The following is a 23,777-nucleotide window of genomic DNA, read 5'->3' on the forward strand; positions in this document are numbered from 1 at the left end:
TGTTTTAATTTAGTTATCATAAAGACATGTTACACACTCCGTACAGCAGGTGGCGACATGCAACTAAGACATTGGTTGCATTGAAACCAAAAGAAGAAGAAGCATCACAGCAATGGCAGCGACCTTGTACAGAGCGTGATGTTAACAATGCTTTAATGAGTTACCACCTTATAATGCTCTTATATCGACCACACACAGTGACAGTTTGGTGTTTATAGAGTCCATTCAAAGGGTGATATCATGTTTTCCATCATAAAGGCTGCTGTCGGCGGATTGACTGCTTTGTGTCGAGTGAACGGTCACCAGCAAGGTAACAAGTCAGCTCAGTTCATGTGTTAATTCTTCCTTTATTGCGTTAGAAGTTAACAAAACAAGCTAATGTATGGTCTTTATTAGGCATGACATGTGTATATGCATATCAATTGGTTTGTTTCACATAGTCCGTAAGCATGTGCACTTAAGCTTTATATTTCAGAGTAGGCGAATACAATATTTTAAACTCATAGTTTTTGCACAGGTGTTATAGTCATAAAGGTAGAGCATCAGAATGAAGAGCAATAATTAAGGCACGACCAACTACTAACACAGAGCAAAGCAAATTATACTTATATATATAGATATTAAAACATTTATAAAGTGAAAACAGTTTTCACTGTGGTTTAAAACAGTTGGCCTACAGTACATAGATACATTAGAGATGAATGAAGGGGACCAATATTAACAACAGTCTACTTTTACACAATTTAGACACAGTTACATCTAAAAGTAAAAAAATAACTACTTTCAATGGGTCTTGTTCTATTCAAATAGGAAATATCAGAGAAAAACTAATACAATTGCTACAGTTTCTCTCTCTGGCTGAGGTTTGGCTGTGAACTGAGCAGTAGTGCACATTAGCAGTAATAAATGACAGTTCTGTAATCTGCTGTTTGTCCCACAGGTCTTTTACATGGCCACCTGAAAGTCCTGGCTGCTGGCCTGAAGACACGTGACATTCCTCCAGACCACAGTGGTAATCATTTAGTTTCTACATTAGGACATTGTTATGTTTACACAATAATGCATACAGTTTGTCTGTCCTTGCTCCAGTCTTTGGACTTTTAAAATCTTACATCGACATGCATGCCTGATGCACTATGAAAATGTTCATAATTCCTCACTTGTTTTTTCCTCTAAAGATGTGGTGCTGCCAGACAGACGCAAACTGAAGTTTGTGAACAAGATGCCTAACTTTAAAAACGCCAAGAAAGAGATGAAGAATCTGAAGGATATCCAAGGCCCAGCGACGACAGCCAATGCCTTCACTAAGGGAGAGTTTGCTATTGTGGTGAGTGGATTTAATGTTAAGAGACTGCTGATATCTGCAGCTGCTTAAGGCATTCAAGCATATGAAGATCATGTAACCTGTAGTATTGTATTACTTGAATTTATTATTTAACCTTATGTAACTGTATACAGTATAAGCAGGTTCTTAATAGCACTTATTTCAACGTATTATACAATGTAAAATAATGTTTATTTTTACTTAGCTTTCTTCTTCACAAAAATGATGTAACTATATACTTATGCAAAGTTAAAAACAAATACTATATAGCAAAACATGTACTCAATACTCATGTGTATTTGTATTATTTTATGCACCTAATGCCAAGAGAATAATACATACTTGTTTTAGACCATGAAAAAGTGACCTCCCTCTTGTCTGTCTCTCTTATGCTCAGGCCATGGGAGGAGGCTACCTTCATTGGGGTCACATAGAGATGATCCGTCTAACCATCAATCGCAAGATGGATCCCAAAACTACATTTGCCCGTTGGCGTGTCAATGGCCCATATAAGCCTGTCACACGTAAAGGTCTGGGTATGCGCATGGGCGGGGGCAAGGGAGCCATCGACCAATACGTGACACCTGTGCGCTACGGCCGCTTTATTGTGGAAGTCGGAGGAAAGGTGGAGCTTGGAGAGATTCAGCGTATCATGACTGAAGTGGCACAAAAGCTACCCTTCAAGGCCGAGGTGAGATGACTGATACTGTATATACTGAACTTCAGACATACACTCTTACATTCACTTTCAAAATATCCCTTAACTTTGTTTGTGCACTTTTTTCAAAGGCATATTTTGGTGAATGATACTTTATTTATATAAACAGCTGCCAGTCGATTAGGTATACTTTGCTAAAAACAAATGCAGAAATACAACAAGTCTGCAATAAATCTAACCTCAATGAAGATCTTGATAAGGGATCCGTCCATATAGGGTTTTATCTATATACTAAAAGACTCCTAAAAAGATTACAGAGATAATTTAAAGAACATTTAAACACAATGTTGCTTTCTTTGTTTAATGCTTAAATTATTCATGCATAAATACACTTGAGGATCCATATAAAGTATCAAAAAGCCAAAGGGAGTGTATCAGTAAATTCTTAAAAACAACCCGTTCCTTGTTTTGTGGATTTCCTATAGGTTTTTAGCAGAGCGAGCCTAGCAGCCTTTCAGAAGAAGCATGCTGATATGGAGCAGAACAACCAGAATCCCTGGACCTTCAAGGAGATAACGCTCGGCAACATGTTGGGGATCAGGAAAGTGCTCAGCCCCAAAGACCTGTGCCACAACGGACGCTTTGCAGGCAAATTTCACCTCCCATGGAGGGTGTGACAGACCTGAGGGACATACGTGGCTGCAGTGTCTGTCATACTGTTTACCATCCAGACCTAAATATTCAGTACATTTTGGGAATCTTCTTTCATTTTTGTTTTTTTACACACGTATTAGTGGATTTAACATTTGTCTAAGGGATATTTCTTTAATTTCCTGCTTTAAAATACAAATAAACTAAATAATGCAATCGCATTTTGTCAATTTGAATTTAAAGCTCTTTATGTGTAATCTGCTGAAAAAAGGTGTGAAACGGAAGTGAAAATAAATCTCCTGTCACCTAAAAATACCCGTTTTTATTTATGGTTTAACAAGTAATTAAAGGCTGAATGTGAAATTCCAATTGCTATCTTGCTGGAATAATGTAAATGGTGTATATGGAGTAAGATATATGCATGATAATTATATTTGGCACAATTTTAAATCTATTTTGAGCAGGGAGCATTAATATCTAATAATATTTTACACTTATCTGGTATTCAGAGATGGTTTAGCTAAGTCAATATCAACATTTATATATTGCAACAACTCTGCATGAACCTGCTGTCTGAGAAATTAAAGCAAAACTCATCTTTCTTATCGTTGTTATAATTATAAACTTTTTAGATTCAAACAGCCAATAAATCCCTCCATAGTGTTTGTTCATGTGTTCAGAGAAGCTAATGAAAACATTCTTCAAACATACAATGTTTTCAATACACTGCAGCATTGTGTTTATTATGCCCAGCGTTAACTTAATAGGCGTTTGACATTGTGACCATGCTGGGATCATAAATGGATTACTGAAGGAACCTACTGGTCCTTCACCTACAAAAGGTCACTCAAAGAGACATGTTACAACCAGGAAAAGATTCTAAATGACCGCAGAGAAACATACAACAACTACTAAGGACGTTTAAGCAGACTCATGACCACTGTTGAAATAAAAAAAAAAACCACAAAAAAACTCAAAATGACTACAAAAAGGGTCAAAACAATCACAAACAAACATAACAACAAAAAGACCAAGACAATTTCAAAGAGATACAAATTGAAAAAAAAACGTGTCTTGTTCCTATGTAGGAGATGGGATGGGACCTTTGTCATGTGGGTTTTGTTTTCTCAAAGAAGTCTGCTGTATTAGCCATTGTATGATTCATACAATAATAATTCTAGTGTGAATATGATGCCTTCAAATGTTGTGTTTGGCCATGACTTCTTAGCCTTAGATGAATAGCTGCCTGTCAGTCTTGACTGTGGGGAGAGAAAGCACACTATTGACGCATGCGCATTACGTGCTAACCTGTTCGAAAACAGCAGCGCGATAAAGTGCCTCAGCTGATGACAACAAGTCCAGTTTACGATTTCATTTGTATAAAGTTGTATATCAAGTATTAGGTATTCATTTGTCCAACAAGGGAACTTCTTTTTAATGTTGCCATTGTTATTTACGTTAGCCTAGCCAGACGCTATAACAGATAACGTTACATTAGCTTTACATTCACTTCATCGTGATCTAAGCTAGCTCACGTTAGCAGAGATGAAGCCTGTAAGAGGCTCTAACCAGGCCGCTACAAAAACACCTAACATGAAGAAAAATAAAAAACCTGACGAGAGGACGGAACAGAAATCAGCAGAGAATCAGGTAAGATCAGTTAATACTCCAGCTGATGTTGGCTCCTGTCAGCAGTCTCCTGTTAACGTCAACAATGTGTGTGTAGGACCCAAAGCCCAGTGGCAAGAGCACCCAGCCAAAAGCAGCCAAGAAGAGGAAAGGTTAGCAAAACCCTTCATAGCACAATGTGATGTCATGTCTCTTCAGATGTTGAATATAAATACGTTTCAGCCCACAAAACAAGCCTAATGCAATGTTGTTACTTTCTCTTGTCATTGTGTTGTTCCTGTTTGTGTCCTGAAATAGCTGAGGTCTCACCTTCAGTCCCTCACAAAGTCAAAGGAGAGGAAAAGTGGAGGTCGATGCCAGCATCCTCCATCATTGCTCTGGAAAACATGATGGATTTGTCCATACTGTGAGTTTCACTGTGTTGTTTTACAGCTTACTACTCCTGAGTGTTACCCTTAAAAAGTAGTATTTTCTTATTTTCGGTATATAGACTCGGGCCATTTTGTAAGGTATACATGTAGAAAAACTATTGATTGAATTGGGAGGCGTGTGGCGCAGTGGGTAGGGGGGTCTCAGGTTCAAACCCCACTGCACTCAGCATGTCGTTGTGTCACTGGGCAAGACACTTCACCTCAAATTGCTCCTGTGGGGATTGCCCACAGTATTGAGTATGTAAGTCGCTTTGGATAAAGGCGTCTAACAAGTGACATGTAATGTAATTACACAATCAATTATAGATGTTATCAGTTATGGTTTACAGTCTGAGACATATTTTAACTTTACATTTTTTTGTTTATTTATTGTGCCTAGAGTTATATTGATAAACGGGCCAGTTTGTTGCCGGCATGTCAGTATTGGTGAAGAATAAGCCTAGTGACGACTCGATTAACAATAGATTTAAGTACAGAAATGCCAACTATTTATGAGGTTTTTAGAAAAGAATTCCCCTTTTACATTATTTGTTAGCCAGAGATCACAGACCATTTGATTAATTGTCATTAGGTTTTTTAAACTTTCAAATATTGATAAAGGTGGGATAGGTATCAGCTTAAAAATATATAGCTAGGGGAGGCTGTGGCGCAGTGGTCTACTGCGTTGGTGTTCGGATCAGGGGAGCACCGGTTCAAACCCTACTGCAGTCAGCATGTCGTTAGACACTTCACCTCAAATTGCTCCTGTGGGGATCGCCCACAGTAATGAGTATGTAAGTCGCTTTGGATAAAAGCGTCTAACAAGTAACATGTAATATAATGTAATATAGCTATAATAATAATTGAAGCCAGCCATTTCCCCCTAAAGACTATGAGGCATTTAAAATACAGCAGAATAAATGGTCAACATCTTTATCTTCTTGTCTTGTTTTCCCAGAGAAACTATTGCTTTGAGGCGGAAAGAGAAGAAAGAGAGCCGGGAACATCTAAACATAATTAAAAGCAGGTGAGAAATTATTCTGAAATAAGGATAAAAATGAATTTCATGTGCCTGGTAATTATCTTGTAATTACAGGTGCTTACATATTTCCCTAACTTTTTTTTAGGTTTATTGCTAAATGTGCAGAGCTCAAAGTTCCAGTGCAGAAACAAAATGAGTGTTTTTCTCAGAGCCACCAAGAGGAGGCCAAGAAGTCAGGGGTGGGGAAGAAGACCCTGAGCACAATGGAGGTGAGAAACACTGGAATCTGGTGAAGAGGCTGGAATATTTTAAAAATGTAAACCTTAATTTAATTTACATTTCAGTTGGTGCTGAAACTATTAGTTGATGTATATGTTTGATTGGAAATACATGGACAGCATTACAAGTTATTTATTAAAGAATTAAAAAAGCAAAACATGTTCAGCTCTTGATATCTAATCTAGTTTACCTCACTGGGATATGCAAGGAGGGTCATTTTTAAATAGGTTGTGGCTATCAATTGACTAAATTATAAATTGATTATGGAATAAATAATCACATCATTTATGAAGATAATTGTAAGCTTCAGTCCTATATGCAATAAACCTTTAAGCAATGTCGTCCATCTGCCTTGAAAATACATACTGTTTGGGTATTTCAGTGCATTAATTTATCTGAAATATAAATGAGTAAATGTCTGTTATTGTGTTACATGATGTCTTGTTGTGTTTTCAGGAAAACCTGAGATCTGTGGTCCGTGCTCTGGAGAAGACGGAAGAGCAGGCCGACTCTCTGCAGAACACATGCAGCGTGCTGAGGGAGCAGGTGGAGGAGGAGGAGGAGAAAGCTAAAGAGGTGCCAGCATACAGATGTATTTTATTTTATGAAATGTCTTTGTGTCCTGAGCTGTAAAAAGACGGTTATTTGTATATCTTTATTTCTTTATTTTATAACTCATTATTGCTAACTTAAAGGTCACCTATCATGCTATTTTTAGGCAATAGCATAGATCTCAGATATATATACAAATATATAAAAAACATCTATGAAGTGTTTTGCTGAAAATACCAAACAGATCAACCATTCTAGCCATGCCTCATATCCCCCCATTTCAATTCCTGTTTCAAAAGTGCTTTTGGGTATAAAGCTTTTTTTTTTTTAAATTGATAAAAGATAAATAAAAAAGGTGGGGGCTGAGCTCATGCGGGACCCAGCAGCTACTGTCTAAACTAAATACTGCCGTGATGAAACGCCATATCATGGATTATCAAGGATTCTCTCTGAAACAGTCTGGAGCTCAAAGGCTTTCTCTCTTGCCGGTTATACCACAAGGTGAGTTCCTTTTTACTTCCTGCTTCTTCACACACGTGCTCTGTGCAGTACAGGTTAGCTCTGAGTGTTAGCGATGCTAATGTAAACACCGACCATATTACGTCCAAAACAGTCGGGCATTGTTTCTGATAGCAACTATCTGATAGTGCTGTGGGTCTGCATTGCCGATTTGACTTCATATCGGAAGCAAATCTGGATCAGCTCCGTTGTAGCCCCGTTTTTAGAGATTTGGGTATGGAGGAAAAGAGAGAGGGTTTTATTTTCTGACGCTGCGTGAGTTCCCTGACACACCGGGCACACATATTTATGTATAAAAGACATCAAAAAGTGCATTTTTTTATGATAGGTCCCCTTTAAAGCAGCTAAGAATTCCTTATTGTTTTAATTTGAAGGCATGAAACTGGAGCTGCAGCAACTGATTTTTATTCATATCGATTAATCTGCAGATGTTTTCTTTGTATTATATATAATATCCTAGTCTTACACATGGAAATTGTATAGTTCACAGAATCAAACAACTTGTTTTGTTTGACTAAAATGCCAAATGAACCAGGAAACCTCTGATTATAAGATGCTGCATTCAGATACTGTTTCACTATTTCTGCTTGAAAAATGATGATTGAAATTATTAATCACAAATAATTGCCAACTTTATTTCTGACAATCCACAAATCATTTCAGCTGTTATTGAAACACAAATGAGAGATTATTGGTGTAGCTTCCTTTTTATCCATCCAACTTCTGGCCTACAGTGTTACATCTGATGTATTATAGCACCATTCACTCCAATGTAAGTGCTGTACAAAGACATTTTAACAAAAAAACCATTACAACATTAATCAGGCTGTTTCAGTAAAATAGGTGACGGAGAAAAATAAGTGGTTAACTGCATTTCTCCATATCAGCCTGTCGGTCAGAAGTGAACAGCATGTTGAAATGTGGCTGTTCTGTGGAAGCCGATATAATGGGTGTTGGCATTAGCAGGAAATGACTGTGAGATCTGTTTTTATGATACTCTATACATATAAGCAGACATTTGCAGCATGCCTTTTTTCTTCGCCTCATCTATTAGATACAAATATGTAAATCTTTTCTCATGCAGTCCAATTCTCCTTCTTTGTGTTCATGCAGATACAACAGATAGCTGAACAAGCAAATCTCAACCTTCCCTCCTTCCCTTCACAAAAATATGAATCAACATTAGAGGTGAGCAAGGGTGGGGAGCACATTCATGAAATCTAGTATATGCTTTGACTTGTTCCTGTTGCACAATAGCTGTTTTCACAAGCTTCACTTATTGTTTGACACTTTTTCCATTGAATAAGACGTTGTCAAAATGTCTGAGTGGGCACTTCTCTATGCTACAGGAAAGTCTTAACATGTTCTGTGTTGGGCAAGAAGATATGAAATCTGTCTTACGAAATGCAGAGAGAGAACAATTGTGCTTCTGTTGCGTCAGAGATACATTTTTACAAAACTGTCTTAATACATATCGTTTAAACAAAATCACACATGTTTTGGTTTTCCTCAGGCTCGATTGAGAAAAATTATACCAGAAAGTGACTCTGAAGCCACTGCCCGCAAACTTGGAGAAATCCTGCAGGAATCAGAGACTACGGAGGGTACCCAAGCGCTTCTTCTGCAGGCACAGAGACAAGCCAATCAGCTGTTCAACCCTGGCTCCGCCCACATCAGTAGTGCACCGTCTTCTTAGACAGGTCTGAAATGTTAAGGATATGTATACATGTAAGAAGAAGATGTGTATGCATTATTTTTCCTGTGCTAATATTACTCAGTTCTACTTTTTGTGGTGGTTAAACACCTGCAAAAATAACGTGGTGCAAAAAATGTGGCAAATATGTGAAGAACTAGAAAAAAGTCTAACTGGCAGCAATGGAAACACAAAGAGAGAAACGCCTGCAGAAAGAAATGCAATCTGTGTGGTTCTTTAAGACTACATCATAAGGTTTCTTTAACATTTTGTCTTTATTGTAAAGCTGCCAGTACAGAGTCAGAGAGGAAACGGGGAGAGATGGGGAGGCATGATATACATCTAAAGTCTCCATTGAAACCGGAATCATTTTGCGGTCATGTGGTATACAGTGTACACCTTAACCATTCCCCATCTGAAGTGTGCATTATTATTTAAAGAATTCGCTGTCGAAGCATTTTACGTTTTTTTCTTTTTTTCATAGAAAGTCCAAATTCTCTTTATTCATCGTTTGAGCCTAAATAACAGAACATATAAACTTCATTAAAGAAATACTGTAACAGCAAATAAAGAGTGACTTGATGTCCATAATCAGAACCTTAGAGACATGAGTTAATGCTATGACTGTATGATCAGATATAATTAAAAACAACTAATTGACTTTTGTTCATTAAAGGTCACCTATTATGCGAAATCCAACATGTGTCCCCTCTGTGTAAAGAGATTCTGAAGGTTTCAGGAAAAAAGATTCTCTCTCTTTTTGTCCTGATCCATTTATATAAAAACCTGTCTGAAAATGAGCTGATCAGATTTGAACCACTTTATGATGTCATAACGATTTTTTTGGCTTGTGTAACCATTAGCCAATCACCAACCAAGGTAACCCCCCCCCCCCACACCTTAGCACCTGAATCTCCTCCTAGAGCACCACTGTGTTCTTTTAACCAAATATCTCTCAGAGGGGCGTGGGGGGGGGCACCTTATTTTCATCTAAAGTAACAGACAGAGAATCAGCACTTTTGAAACAGGGCTGAAACAGAGGGGATTATGGGATGCTGCAATGGGTGATCTGTTTGGTATTTGGAGCCAAACACTTCAGAGACATGTTTTGTATATATCTGAGACCTATAATATATTGATGAACAGTATAATAGGGAACCTTTAACATTTTAATGTAGGAATTAAACACATTTAAAGCATGACCATTCATCCCTTTTGTCAACAATGACAGAATATATAATATAGTTTTAACAAAAAACACATAAAGCTATCTGTGAATAACTGAAGTCAAGTCAGACATGTTAGTGGTGCATTCACCATAAGAGCACTTCCTGCAACATGTTCACTTCCTGCTCAGTATGGTGTTTAGTCTATGGAGCAGGAGGTGATCATGTTGATGGATCTGATTCAATATTGATTCTGATAAGATAACATTCATTGAAACATAGCAGAGGTAGTATGACGGTGAGTCATACTACGGTGAGTCATCTTGGAGGAATCCAAAGGTTAACAAAGACTCTCCTGGGGCTAGGAAATTGGCATTGAAATAATCCTGGGTTCATTCGGCTCGTTATCTACCATCAAAGTGTTCCCTGCCCAAGAAACTAATCGACAAGATGATTCATGAATGAATTGTTATGCCCAATTATGACCCTGCCTTCAGCGTGCTGTAACAGAAGCAGCATTTCTGGAGTCTTCAGTCATGTACTTTCACTGATGACACCTGCAGTCATATATCTTCTTGTTCTCAGCTGACAGTTGAGGAACCAGGCTTGTGTCAGTGTCTGATGAAAGATGTATCGCTCCTATTTGTCAATTCCTGGGAGATACGCTCTCTGTCTCTGAAATCTCAATCCAGTTTCTGGAACCATTGATCCAAGAATTTAAATCAAACCAGGAGGAGGAATCACCTTTCCAGGAAAAGTTTGTTTCATGAGGAGCTGAGATGTGGTACTATTATCAAACTATGACCCAGCTAAGACCATTTTAATTCATTTCAAACCTTTATTTAACGAGATTGGTCCCATTGAGATCATAGATCTCTTTTTCAAGGGAGACCTGCGGCAATTTAATAAAAATAACGTTAAAAAAACGCAATTGCTTTTGACATTGCACATTTTTTTTAAATTATTCTTATGGTCAAATCTATCAAGATCACATATTTACATACAAGGAGTGTAATATTAATGCTATTGACTTATTTGTCCATTTGCCGTGGCTAATTGGTTAGCAGTAACTTCACCTAAAAACTGTCCTTGTCTCATTTTTGGTGGGTATGAGCAAATGGAGAAACCCACCAGTAAAGAGATTTCTCATTTTACAAAAACCAAAGAAATGTCTGGTTTTAATATAAAAACTACAACATTAATGCATTTTTGACCTCCTGGCTACATCTGTGAGTTTTTAAGAGAGTTTTTAAGTGACTTCCTTCGAAATGACTCTGAAGAGTCATCATTGAAAAGTCTTTCTAGGGTGGAGACAACTGAAGCTTTGATGGCACGACTTAAGCCTCGGGCAGCGAACACGTACAGCACCGGGTTGAGAGCGGACTTGATGTACACCAGGAACAGAGATACGTATACGCCCCAAGATGCTCGGATATACAGTGTCAATCGTTCAGGGTGCCCCACGGCCAAAGCCCGCAGGAACCGACAAACAAAATATGGCACCCAGCAGGTGAGGAAGAGGAGCATGGTGGCAAAGAGCACGTGGTACATTCTTGTCATCCTGCGGGCATTGGAAGGGTTGGAGGATGTCGGTGTTAAGGGCACTGCTTGCTGAATGGTGAGCACAACAGCCAGGTTGCTTCCCAGGAACACCAGCTGGGGCAAGATGAAACCTGCTATTGTTTCTGTGACAAACAGCCCAATGTCAAAGTTCCCACTCTCTCTGCAATGGAGTGTCCCGTTAACGTCAATCAGCACAGCAGTGTGGAGGTAGGGGGCAGAGAAGATGGTGGCTAACAGCCATATGAGGCCACAGGCCAGAGGAACAGCCCAGGAGGGGCGTCGCAGGCGAGCCCACACCGGCTTCAGCAGACACAGGCATCGCTCCAGGGCCACAGCACAGAGGAGGAAGGCAGAGGCGTACAAGCCCAGGCCTCGCAGGAACATGACAAGCTGGCAGAAGACAAGGCCGAACGGCCAGCTGTAGTTGTGAGCCACGTAGCCCAACATTATGGGGGTGCGCAGGAGCAGCACCAGGTCAGCCAGGGCTAGGTTCAGGACATAAATCCTGAAACTGCTGGCAGCACGTGTCTCCTCACAGCTGCCTCTGCGTGCCAGGTGACGATTATGCCGCAGTCCAAGTGTCCAAACCACCAGCCCATTCAGAGGAACGCCAACCTAGAGACACCACGAAAACCAGGCACATTTAGGACGAAAGCCTTAGAGTAACAGACATAATACAGGGAATAATCTTGTTTGTTTTATTTCATTTTACAAAAATATCGACATCACTCTCATGTCATCGAAACCTACAGCCTCTAAGCTTTACTTAGCATTAAAAATAACTCCAGGAAATGACTGCCTCTCTCCAAGAAATAGACTCTCCAAATGGAAATGAGCTGATGCGGAACAAGGGAAAGTTTGATATTTTTTAATACATATTAATCGTACAGATATGAGAGTGGTATCATCAACTCATCATCTAACTCTTAATTTAAAAACACATACAGTACATACAAGAATATGTTTGCAAATCACAGTCTAGTGAGCATGTTGTGTTTTCTCACCTGCAAACTTCCTAATCAACAGATTATCGAAACTATTATTATATGTCCTATTTAGCAGCCCCTTATTCAGTGTTTTCCAGCGCTATGTGCAGTAGTAGTGTACAGTTGTATTAAAGGATTGCTCACCAGGAAGATAACCAGAGTAGCTGCCATTTGGACTCCCCTAACTGCCTCCACCTGCCATGAGTTGCTGGTGTTGGGGCTGATTCCTGTATGGACAGTCCCATTCATATTGGCCACTGAGGTCTTGCGCTGAAACACAGTAAACATTTGTTGATGATACAGTTGCAAAGATTTGTTTTCTTTTCTGAAATTTGACAACAAATATTAAATGTCACAAAATTAAAACACCTTTTGTAACATGCATGATTGCATATGAATTTCAAATGTCTGTCTTAAACATAAGCAGACTGATGTCAACATCACACGACAACCCACAGACTTCCTTCCTTATGTTTGCTAAGGGCTTCATTGCTAAGAACCATAACCATTACTACCACATATTTACCCTGAAAACTGTCATTGACATTCTTGCATTGAATCACATTTTGTCCAAAAAAGGGAGTCCCAAAGCGCAATAAGAGCATGTAGCCTCGAATCTTGTTTGGATGTGCAAATAAACTGCATTTGAGGGAGGTACTTTGTGTGGACCTTTGATAATGTTTTAATTTCTGTCTGACATAAATCCAGCCCCTGCGGTTTTTGGATGTGCACAACCTCTATATTGTCTTAATCCCCACAATACAAGCAATCACATACACAGACTTGCAGGACTTGTGCCAGGTGTTGTATTAGCAGCAATCATCAAAGAGAAAGTCATCTCCTATATTTTTTCTGCGGCCTCAGGGCCAGCACATCTAGACCGGGCCTGTTTGCATGCAGCTAGAACACTCCTGTGTTAATGAACACTCCTCTTTAGCCTCCGCACAGTAGCAGAACCACTTACCTGTGCCTAAGTTACTGATAGCAGCCGTGGTTATCTGATTAAAAGCAGATTTCCATAATCTACATCGACGAACACATTAATGACTTGAGATCTCTGTTTGAAAGTCTGTGTTAAAAAGCTGCTTCAAATCATTTGGATGTGAATTTAAAAAAATGCTTCTTACCTGCTTTATTTGCCTTGCGTTGAGGAGGAATGGGGCTGGAGATAAAGTAGGAAGGAGTGCCTACTGGTGTTATAAGAACTCTCGCTCTCTCTCTCTCTCTCTCTCTCTGTGAGTGATTGCAACACACACACACTCCTTCCTATGAACATATCTATTAACATCTAAGCAATAGTTTCGATCATAGCAGTCTGCAACCAATGAAAGGTGATTTCCTTTGTGCTCAGACGGCTGTATTACTTGCAAGATTCAACAGAACATTAACCTCAGAGGGTTACATACAAAGTTACTCATTAATCTTCAAATCAGCGGTGCACTTTAATGCTGTTTCCTCTGCTTGTTCTTCTGGACAAAATACTTTTTAGCAACATTTTCATCATTCACCTTTTTAGACTTATAGGTATGTTTGCCCCAATTCGTAGATGGTGAGAGATCAGACAGAAAATGAGGGAAGAAAGTGAGAATGACATGAAATAATGGTCCTCCTGATGTCCTTGGTCAGTAGATGCACCATGATATCTGTTTTCATTTATGTAAAGCGTTTGTGTTGCTATACACTGTTGCCCATAAAGTTGAAATGATTCAGATTTCATACACCTCCCTCTTTGTATTCCTATTTAATTTTCACTGTGATATGCTTGGAAGAGAATGAGCAATAAAGGGTTGAGAAGATATACACCTTTAAAACGTATTTTATTCTGACTTTATGGGCAACATTGTAGTTAGTGTCTGGGACACTTCGTGAGAAACTATAGGTTACTTACGTAACCCCAGTACTCAGAGTAACATGAAGTGAGATGTCTCACTATGGGATGCGCCTCATCGCGGAGCAAACAGAAGCATCAATCTCATTACGCCAATCCTGATTGGCTGGTGATCTTGACGTCAGCGTCAGGGAATCCACCCCCTATAAGTAGCTTGCGCTACGTCGCATGCGTCATTCAAAATAAGCACCTCTTCTCGCTTCACCATAGCAAGGAGGGCCGTCTGGTGAGACATCTCACTTCATGTTACTCTGAGCCTGGGGTTACGTAAGTAACCTATAGTTCTCATTCATAACACTCCGTTCGATGTCTCACTATGGGAAATTGTAGCTCCCGTATTGCCAGACGAGCTTATCTCGAAAATCACAGATCAACCAGAATTTAACAGATAGAGTCCCGACTCAACAAGGTGCCCAGCACTGCTCGGGCCACGCTTGGAGCGGAGACGTCTAGCCTGTAAAAGCGGACAAAAGTGAGCGGCGAGGACCAGCTCGCCGCTGCACAGATATCCTGGATGGAAACACCCTTGAACAAAGCCCAGGATGTAGCCAGGCCCCGAGTCGAATGAGCACGCAGACCCGAAGGGGCTTGCAGATTCTGACTCGTATAGGCCAAAGCAATTGCCTCCACAATCCAGTGGGAGAGCCGTTGCTTAGTAACAGGCTTGCCCTTGTGAGGGTTAGCCCAGGACATGAAGAGTTGGTCATTAAGACGAAGCTCTTTTGATCTGTCCATATATGTGTGTAGAGCCCGGACTGGACACAACAGATCCTGCTGCTGCTCCACGGAGGAAACCAGCGGCGGCGGAAATGCCTCAATGTCAATTGGGGTACACGAACCAACCACCTTTGGTGTAAAGGCAGGGTTGGGCTTCAACAACACTCTCATTTGCCCTGGGGCGAACTGAGTGCATGAAGGATGTACAGACAGTGCATGAATATCGCTGACCCGCTTGGCTGATGCCAGGGCCAGTAACAGCACTGTCTTGAGTGACAGGTGTTTCATGTCAGCTCCTTCCAGGGGTTCAAATGGGGTCATTCTGAGCCCATTTAAAACCACTGCCAGGTCCCATAAGGGCACCAGCGACCTGGAGACAGGGAGGAGCCTGCGAGCTCCCTTCATAAAACGGCAGACCAAAGGATGTTGGCTAGCCGTCTTACGGCCCGTCCACACAGCGGCTGACGCTTGCCGGCGGGCGTGTCTGAAACTCGACCAACAACCAATCACATGAATCTCCCGCCCCTGACACACAAGCAGCGGTTTGATTGGCTAGAGCTTGTACTGGCATATGATTCGATTGGCTGACGCCTCTGCCGAGGCGTCAAAAGTTGAACATTGCTCAACTTTTGCAGCGAGCCACGCCAGCTACGCTCCACGTCGCTTCCCACGATGCATTTCGGCTAAAAGTGACGTCACCCCATTCAAAGTGAATGGGGAAGCGTCAACGCACGCCGCTGTGTGGACGGGCCGGACCGTCCACACAGCGGCGTGCGTTGACGCTTGGCGGTGGGCGTGTCTGAAGCTTGGGGAGTCAACGTGACCAACAACCAATCACATGAATCTCCCGCCCCCGACATAGCAAAAAAGGAAAAGCCCGGTTCTTCTCCACTATTGCCAAAAAGGATGCCGGTTTTGTAGCAAGGGTAGCATGGGCAAGTGTAGTAGCAAGGGTGGCTTTAGTGTATGCAATGTCTCGCAGGAGGCCATGTAGTGTGCGTCGCTGTTGGGTACATCCGATACTCAGAAAACGTCTGCAACGGGGGGAATACCACGTTCTGGTCCAAGAGCTCCGCCTGCATGATGTACTGTTTCAGCAGTACTTCAGGATGAGCAAAGACGTGTTCGACGAGTTGCTCGGAAAAGTGGGTCCACTGATTTCAAAGGCAGACACCCATATGCGTTTGTCAATCGGACCCGCCGAGCGACTCGCCATCTGCCTACGGTACGTTTTGTGTATTTCTACTTCTGTAACCTGACTCTGTATATAAAGAGAGAGAATGCATGCCATGGATGAATGCTGAATGAAGTCTGTGATTTAGTTCAGATGGATGACATTAATTAAGATAGCTAGGTAAATACAGTATTGCTCCCCTGTGTACATGGTGTGTGTGTGTGTGTGTGTGTGTGTGTGTGTGTGTGTGTGTGTGTGTGTGTGTGTGTGTGTGTGTGTGTGTGTGTGTGTGTGTGTGTGTGTGTGTGTGTGTGTGTGTGTGTGTGTGTGTGTGTGTGTGTGTGTGTGTGTGTGTGTGTGTGTGTGTGTGTGTGTGTGCAGTGTAGTTGAACAGAGAGTGTGTGGTCTGTGTGTGTGTCTGGTCTGTGTGTGTTGGGGGGTGGTCTGTGTGTGTGGGGGTGCTGTGTGTCTGTGGTCTGTGTGTGTGTGTGGGGACATATACTTTTTTTTAAATCATGTATATTATTTTTTTCTCAGGTACCTGGCAACCGGTGACTCATACAGGACCATAGCATTCAGCTATCGGGTCGGGCATGCAACCGTGGCTGTCATCGTCAGGGAGGTTGCGGGTGCCATCTGGACCGCCCTGGTTGAGGAGACCATGCCGGTACCACAGACGGAGGACTGGAGAGCCATCGCTGCTGGGTTCCAGGAGCGCTGGAACTTTCCGAATTGCGTTGGTGCCATTGATGGGAAGCACGTGGTGATCCAGGCTCCGGCAAATTCTCGGTCCCTGTACTTCAACTATAAGTCCACCCACTCCTTGGTACTGCTGGCTGTCGTGGATGCCCAGTACCTCTTCAGGGTAGTGGATGTCGGAGGTTTTGGAAGGAGCAGCGACGGTGGGAGCCTGCGGAATTCTGCATTTGGAGAGGGCCTCCGAAATGGCAGTCTGCAGCTACCACCTGACACCGTCATCCCAGGAGCAGAGCGGCTCGGCTTTCTTCCCCATGTCTTCGTTGGAGATGAGGCTTTTCCGCTGATGGACAACCTGCTGTGTCCGTTCCCTGGACGTCACCTCACACGCGAAAAGAGAATGTTCAACTACCGCCTCAGCCGTGCCAGGTTGGTGGTTGAATGTGCGTTTGGCATCCTCTCATCCCAGTGGAGAATGTTCCGGCGTGTCATCACCACCAGCCCGGAGGTAGCAGAGTTGTGTGTGAAGGCCACCTGTGTGTTGCACAACTTCCTCCGCAGGAAGACGATAGGAAGGACATCACGCACACCTGTCGCAGAGTCCACGGATGAATCTCCAGCTACTCCAACCCTGCGTGATGCACCGAGGATGGGCTCCAACAACGCACACGCAGATCCATCCAACTGCGGGACACCTTCTGCAGCTATTTCAATGAGGAGGGTGCAGTGCCATGGCAGCAGAACGTGGTGTAGGGTCACCATGGCTCTTTTAAGAGCCTCCAAACCAAAAGCTCTTTTAAGAGCTACCCATATTTTCTTTAAAAAGCAAATATTCCATATGAGCCATTTTAAAAACAAACATTCCTAATAAACATGTTTCTTAAATTGATATTATGCATTGCTAACAACCTTTTTCCTTCAGCCCTGTTTTTACTGATAAACCTCTCGTGATTTCAACAGGTTTTCACATGAACAATTATACAGAAGACAGCACATTATACATCGACATACATGAAGCTTCTGTATCTTCCGTATGTTGTAACTGACAAACGACATGAACAAGTGAAGACACAGTATAGCCATAACATACTTTAAATAACTTTTATTTATAATAATGTATATGTAATATTGTGAGTGAAGTGTGTGCAGTGATGAGTGCAGTGATGAGTGTAAAACATGTAGTGTGGATCAGTATGGATGTAAATAACAAAAAAAAGTGATGAATCAGTCTTCCTCCTGCTCTGCTTCAAAAAATGCCTTATGAATGGCACATTTCAGCCTTATTTTCTTTGCCATGGACATCCTTCGCAATGAAGGCAAGAGGCCCCGGAGAAACAACTCGTCCTCGTCCTCCTCCACCACTGGACGAGGTTGAGGTAGTGGCATGGAGAGAACAGGAGCGATGGCTGACAGCAACCCTTTCTCAAAGGCGGACATCTCCCTTCCCCTTCTCCTTTTTCCCCGGCCCTCAACATTATCCTCCTCCTCTCCTGCCTGCCCTGCCTCAGCTTGCTGGCTGCTGGCTGGCTGAGTCTCACCAAGGCTTTCATCTAGCTGGCTTTGGCTCTCATCCTCTGGCACCTGGCTGGGGTCAGGAGTAGTACAGGGGGGTGGAGGCAGGGTTTGCCGGGGTATATTGCTGGATGTCTCACGGTCAATGAGAAATGGGGTTAAAAAACCCATCACTGCCGTGAAACGCCAGGGCTTATATCCCCCTGACGACCCTGCCCCGCTTCTTTTTGCCTCCTTCTCCCTAGCTTTCTCCTTCCGGAACCTGTCCCTCAGAGACTTCCACCTTGTCCTGCACAATTCCTCTAATGAAATTAAATAATAAAGTTAATTTATTGAACTACTTGAAGAATTGACTAAATTATTCCTACATTAATGAAAAGCAAATCCCTTTATCAGTGTCATTTGCATAAAAGGTTTTACATTCACACTTTATATGATGAACATTTATGACATTAATGTCTATGGTGCTATGTTATGCTACATTCCATGCTGGTTTAATATACTGTCTATGCCTGCAAGCTGTCCATTCAATGTTAAAATTAAGTACACTGGATATATCAAATATAGCTTTAAATTATATAGCACATTTATAAACATTTATAAACGATTTTTGGTCGAGCCAAAGTGCTGTACATATAATAAAACTAGCCTACAGTAGAGACACGTTACAGCTAATACAACAGCACAGTTTGTTCAGAATATCATATATAATATAAACTCCCCAAACTGGCGAAAACCTACCAGTTCCACCCACTGTCTCTGCCACCTCCCTCCATGCCTGGCTCCTCCGGTTTGTATCCCGGTAAATGAACAGAGACTGATCATATAGCACCGGGTGATTCACTACCGCTATAATTAATTTCTCCTCCATTTTTTGGAATATGAGGAAAAGACCTGCGTAGTCTCTCCCAGCATACACCCGGTTTGATTGGCTAGCGCTGTACTGGCAGATTTGCATAAACGGGATTTCATTGGCTGACGCCTCCGTCGAGGCGTCAAAAGTTGAACATTGCTCAACTTTTGACGCCAGCTACGCCAGCAACACTCCACGTCGCTTCCCAAAATGCAGTTCGGCTAAAAGTGACGTCACCCCATTCAAAGTGAATGGGCAGAAGCGTTGGAAGCCTCAAAGCACGCCGCTGTGTGGACGGGCCGTGAGCTTACGGCTCCAGCCGGCACTGCGCATGCGCGTGACGGTGGTGCCTTTACAGCTCCAGCCGGCACTGCGCATGCGCGTGACGGTGGTGCCTTCACAGACCCGTCAGTAATCCGCCTTTTGAGAGATGCTAGCTGCTCTCTGAAGGGGAACAATTGACGGGCTGTTTATTGGCTTCATTGATTTTCTTTTCATTTTTTTTTTGAGCTGCGCCCTCGGCCTGAAGCCTGGATGCGTCAGCGGCAAATGTTTTATGACAGAGGAATCGATCAATGTGTGACATGTGTTTGTGCGGACTTGAGGATGGTATTTAGGCCTCTCTCGAGGCGGCGGAAACACATTCACGGAGGGGAGAAGGAGGGGCTGTCACACCGCTCGCTTCTTCTTCCTCGACTGCTGGCCGAAATTCTGGGTTGGCTGAACCTGAGCTGCAGCCGGAACCGGAGATTATCTCGGCCAACTTGCCCTTGTCTCCAGCCTGGGCTGGGGACTCGGGGTGGGCTGCGACCTCTGCTTGTCCGGTGCTTTAAACCGAGCAGAGTTCGAGACAGCTTGGGTGAAGGACTGCTGCTGCGAAGGCAGTGGCTGGACCCTTCGAGGGAGGCAGAGGTGGAGTGCCTCGTCCTCCTTCTTCTTCTTCGTCTCACACCTCCTTTGCATGGAGAGAGAGCGGAGCCGAAAATTCCCTCGGGAACGATGGGCATATCCAGCACATCTTCCTTTTCTCGGTCAGGGAGGTTGGTGAGGTTGAGCCATCTCGCTCTTTCCTGCACCACCATGATCCCCATTACCTTTCCCGTGGCCTGGACGGTGCAGCGCTGGACACTTGGGCAAATGTCCGTGACCGCTGCCATCTCGTCCAGAGTGGCTGCTCCCGGGCTACCCGACAGGTCCTCGCAGAGCTCCGCTTGATAGGCGGTTAGCAGCGAGGACACGTTCAGGGCCCTGACGGACAGCGCTGCCGCTTTGTAGGCCTTTTCAGTCATTGCTGACTGAAAACGGTCTGACTTTGCTGGCAACGTGGGGTTCCTGCTCGGTGACGGGCCCACCTTCGGTAGAAGGTGGGCCGCTACCAGCGGTTCCATGGGTGGTATGCGGAGCAGGCCGAGCCTCTCCATTCCGTCGCAGTCTAGGGAGGAGGCACCCTGGATTGGGACCTTGTTGTTGAAGGGCCGGTCTCTCCACGAGACCGACACTTCATCCAACATTTCCGGGAAGACCGGAAGGAGTTGCCTCTTTTTGCCCGCTGCTTGGGGAAGATGTTTCCCCTCGTAGCGGGACCTGGAGGTCTCCTTGGCCATTTCAGGCCACGGAACGTTGAGTCTGACCGCAGCGCGTTTGCACACGGCCTGCAGGTCCATGCTCAGACCGGGCGAAGCTGGTGTGCTATCGCCCGGGAGAGCAGCCCTCGCTCCAGGCTTTGCAGCCTGGGCCGATGACATGAAGGTGTCCTCTTCTTGTTCATCCGACTCGGACAGGAGGAACGCCAGGGCGTCCTCCTCTTCGTCCTCCTCGTAGTCCAGCTCGTAGTCCAGCTCGAAGACATCCTCCGCGGGTGAGACCATGGTGAGGTCTAACCGGGAGCCCCAGCTTGGTAAAGCGCGGGAATCCGTTCCCGCGTGTCTTGTCGTCACCGGGTCCCGGCCTGCCAGGGCGCGGGATTCCGGTTCTGTGGCCATCGCAGATAATGAGCCCCAGACCGACACGGAGAGGGGTTCACTCTCTGTGGCGGACGCCCCTGTGTCTTGACTGCCGGCCGGCGGGTCCATGGACATGGGGGGGTCCTGTTCCGACAGGCTAGCTTGTCGTGCTAACCGTCGGCGGAGGCTCTTGACGGTGAAGCGGATACAATGTCCGCATGAGCCGGGGTTGTCGATAGCGCCTCGGGCGTATTCCAGCCCGAGGCAGGACGAACAGACCTGGTGTGTGTCTGTGCCCGAGATCTTCAACCCGCAGCCGCAGAGTCGAGCCACCGAGTCGAGCCACCGAGTCCCTGACTCCTCTGGTGTGAGGGAGAGGGGCGTCCATTTTGTTCGCCTCGTGGCATGGAGAGGGCCCGCTCTCGACAGGTGGGACGGGAGAAAAAGATGTTACCACCTTGTCCTTAATCCGGAGAAAAGGACGGTGGGTCTTTTATTCCCGGAGAATACTGACTGGTGTGGCAGTATGCTCCCTTAATCCTTTCCTCCTCCGTGGAGAAGAGAAAAGAAAAAACGTCCTCGCTACCGTGGTGTCGGTAGAGAGGGAGCGAGCTAGCAACAGGTGTGCTGCTAGCTTGAAAAATCGGACCTACCTTACTTTCTCGGGTAAGAGAAGGGCGAGGTCGATTTTAAATACTAACAGCGTTAGTACTACCGTCTTCCTGTGCGCCCGTCGACCGAAATGGGTATTTGGGTTCAGTCTGTGGACAGTGAAGCTTGCCCGGCTACTGTAGAGATGTGCTCTGAAGCGAGAAGAGGTGTTTGAATGACGCATGCGTTGTGGCGCAAGCTACTTATAGGGGGTGATTTCCCTGACGCCGACGTCAAGATCACCAGCCAATCAGGATTGGCGTAATGAGATTGATGCTTCTGTTTGCTCTGCGATGAGGCGCATCCCATAGTGAGACATCAAACGGAGTGTTATGAATGAGAACTGTATTTTTTAAACGCCCTACAAAAACATTAAAGGGGACACAAATAAAAACGAACTTTTCAGTGCTTGTGCGGCAACTGGTGTGAATACCAACCCACAGAATCTGAAATAAGACAACCATATCTGTTTTCTGTGGGATTGTATTATTCAGAAAACATTATATTCAACAAGCTATTGAGATTTGGACTTCCTGTGACTTAGCCTTTTCTGGAGGTGGGCTTAAAGAGACAGGCACTAATACGTAGCATTTCAAACACTTATATTCAGTATGACAGTATGAGATTGCTCTTATTCCCTTTGCAGGGCAACAGTTTAGCTCACTGTCAGATGTATTATATAATACCAGAAAATAAAAAAGGACAGAAGGAAATGTCTTCTTCATTATCAAAGTCCCTATCATAGAAGTTACAACACTCCGGATCCAGCAAGGTTTGCTCATGTATTATGGTTTGCTTCAACAAATGACTGCTCTGTTGTGATCTGAATCCTCCATACTTTATAAAGATGCAGAAGTCGACCTTCGCCACTAGGTGTCAGTGCTGCTCATTTGTTTATCTGAGGAAATCTCATTAATAATTGATGTCTTTGGATGTGATTTTAGGATTTGGAGTTTTTCTCAGGAGGCTGTTTTTTGTGACGACTCTAGCTACATGAGGCATATACAATGAATTGGACACTTGCTTCAGTTATTGTAAGGGACTTTCATTGTCACATTTGACATGATTGGGACATTTGGTCATATCTAATAATCAATTAATAAAATCCCTGACCAGGAATGGAAGCATTAAACAATTTTATCATTGTATGTTTCACTAATATTGGTGATTGTCACCAAACTTGTGTATTGGAGAAGCCAGGATATCCGAATTTGGTGTACATATGTTCATGTCAATGGTAAAAGTGTTGAGAATTTCAGAATCCTATATTATTACTATCATTAGTGATACATTAATGGGTACTTGCTTTAAAGTTTCAGCTGATAAAGGTTTACATTGTTATATTTTCTTTAAACACTAACTGATAGCTTAACCTACAACATGATTTATTATCTCATTTGTAATTGGTGACTAAAGTTAAAATAGTTTGAGTTGAACAAAGTATCAGTAAATTGAAATGACATATATACATCAATTATTATATACGTTGAATTAGCAAAAAAGTGACATTTAATTGTTATAATAGTCTTAGTATTTGTGGTTAGTTGAATCTGTTGATGTGGATTTTCGTTAAATAAAAAAAGGAGAAATTATCTTATTTAACGGAGTTTTTGGAATTGAATCATAACCAGCTCACCCACACTTTCTTTGAACTTGCTAATTTTAGCTGCAGGAGTTTTAGTCGGGGAAACCAACGTCTTGATTCAAGACTTTCTGATTTGTTACTCACAGTGCTTCTCAGTCATTTCATTCTGTTAGGAGTGAACATAATCGATACTTTTGGTCTGAAACAGTTGTTAGGAATGATGTTTATAATAAACTACATATCTCCGACACATCTTCGTCACACTTTGAGGACACGCACAAAGCACAAACAACGGAAACGCTATCAGATCACATCAGCTGTGGGTCTGCCCAAGTGGAAACACTGA

General features: G+C 43.1%; 3 protein-coding genes across 3 annotated transcripts; 2 read left to right on the forward strand and 1 right to left on the reverse strand.

Annotated features, from left to right (window-relative positions):
• Positions 1-76: 76 nt before the first annotated feature.
• Positions 77-3,002, forward strand: mrpl16 (mitochondrial ribosomal protein L16). Its single transcript, XM_034105473.1, has 5 exons — positions 77-310; positions 941-1,012; positions 1,179-1,327; positions 1,722-2,015; positions 2,468-3,002. The coding sequence occupies exons 1-5, from the start codon at positions 241-243 to the stop codon at positions 2,657-2,659; spliced, it is 777 nt and encodes a 258-aa protein (XP_033961364.1). The 5' UTR covers positions 77-240; the 3' UTR covers positions 2,660-3,002.
• Positions 3,003-3,916: 914 nt separating this feature from the next.
• On the forward strand, positions 3,917-9,299 carry cenpq (centromere protein Q). The gene is made up of 8 exons (XM_034106371.1): positions 3,917-4,283; positions 4,360-4,414; positions 4,560-4,668; positions 5,631-5,699; positions 5,800-5,923; positions 6,390-6,509; positions 8,118-8,192; positions 8,518-9,299. Exons 1-8 carry the CDS (start codon positions 4,179-4,181, stop codon positions 8,698-8,700), a joined length of 840 nt encoding a protein of 279 aa, XP_033962262.1. The 5' UTR covers positions 3,917-4,178; the 3' UTR covers positions 8,701-9,299.
• Positions 9,300-9,390: 91 nt separating this feature from the next.
• LOC117466252 (C3a anaphylatoxin chemotactic receptor) lies at positions 9,391-13,628 on the reverse strand. Its single transcript, XM_034109400.2, has 3 exons — positions 13,540-13,628; positions 12,557-12,682; positions 9,391-12,041 (listed from the first exon to the last, which is right to left on the reverse strand). The coding sequence occupies exons 2-3, from the start codon at positions 12,659-12,661 to the stop codon at positions 11,085-11,087; spliced, it is 1,062 nt and encodes a 353-aa protein (XP_033965291.1). The 5' UTR covers positions 12,662-12,682; positions 13,540-13,628; the 3' UTR covers positions 9,391-11,084.
• Positions 13,629-23,777: the final 10,149 nt, after the last annotated feature.

This window comes from Pseudochaenichthys georgianus, chromosome 3, assembly GCF_902827115.2.
Source record: "Pseudochaenichthys georgianus chromosome 3, fPseGeo1.2, whole genome shotgun sequence".
NCBI lineage: Eukaryota > Metazoa > Chordata > Actinopteri > Perciformes > Channichthyidae > Pseudochaenichthys > Pseudochaenichthys georgianus.

What these genes read in the sequence shown, in the direction of transcription:
- mrpl16 (XM_034105473.1), top strand. Translation starts at nt 241, where the DNA reads ATGTTTTCCATCATAAAGGCTGCTGTCGGCGGATTGACTGCTTTGTGT. An exon ending in CATTCCTCCAGACCACAGTG is followed by an intron (nt 1,013 to 1,178) that starts GTAATCATTTAG and finishes TTTCCTCTAAAG; the next exon opens with ATGTGGTGCTGCCAGACAGA. An exon ending in AGCTACCCTTCAAGGCCGAG is followed by an intron (nt 2,016 to 2,467) that starts GTGAGATGACTG and finishes GATTTCCTATAG; the next exon opens with GTTTTTAGCAGAGCGAGCCT.
- LOC117466252 (XM_034109400.2), bottom strand. Translation starts at nt 12,661, where the DNA reads ATGAATGGGACTGTCCATACAGGAATCAGCCCCAACACCAGCAACTCA. An exon ending in CTACTCTGGTTATCTTCCTG is followed by an intron (nt 12,042 to 12,556) that starts GTGAGCAATCCT and finishes TGGTGTCTCTAG; the next exon opens with GTTGGCGTTCCTCTGAATGG.
- cenpq (XM_034106371.1), top strand. Translation starts at nt 4,179, where the DNA reads ATGAAGCCTGTAAGAGGCTCTAACCAGGCCGCTACAAAAACACCTAAC. An exon ending in AGAAATCAGCAGAGAATCAG is followed by an intron (nt 4,284 to 4,359) that starts GTAAGATCAGTT and finishes ATGTGTGTGTAG; the next exon opens with GACCCAAAGCCCAGTGGCAA. An exon ending in AGACCCTGAGCACAATGGAG is followed by an intron (nt 5,924 to 6,389) that starts GTGAGAAACACT and finishes TTGTGTTTTCAG; the next exon opens with GAAAACCTGAGATCTGTGGT.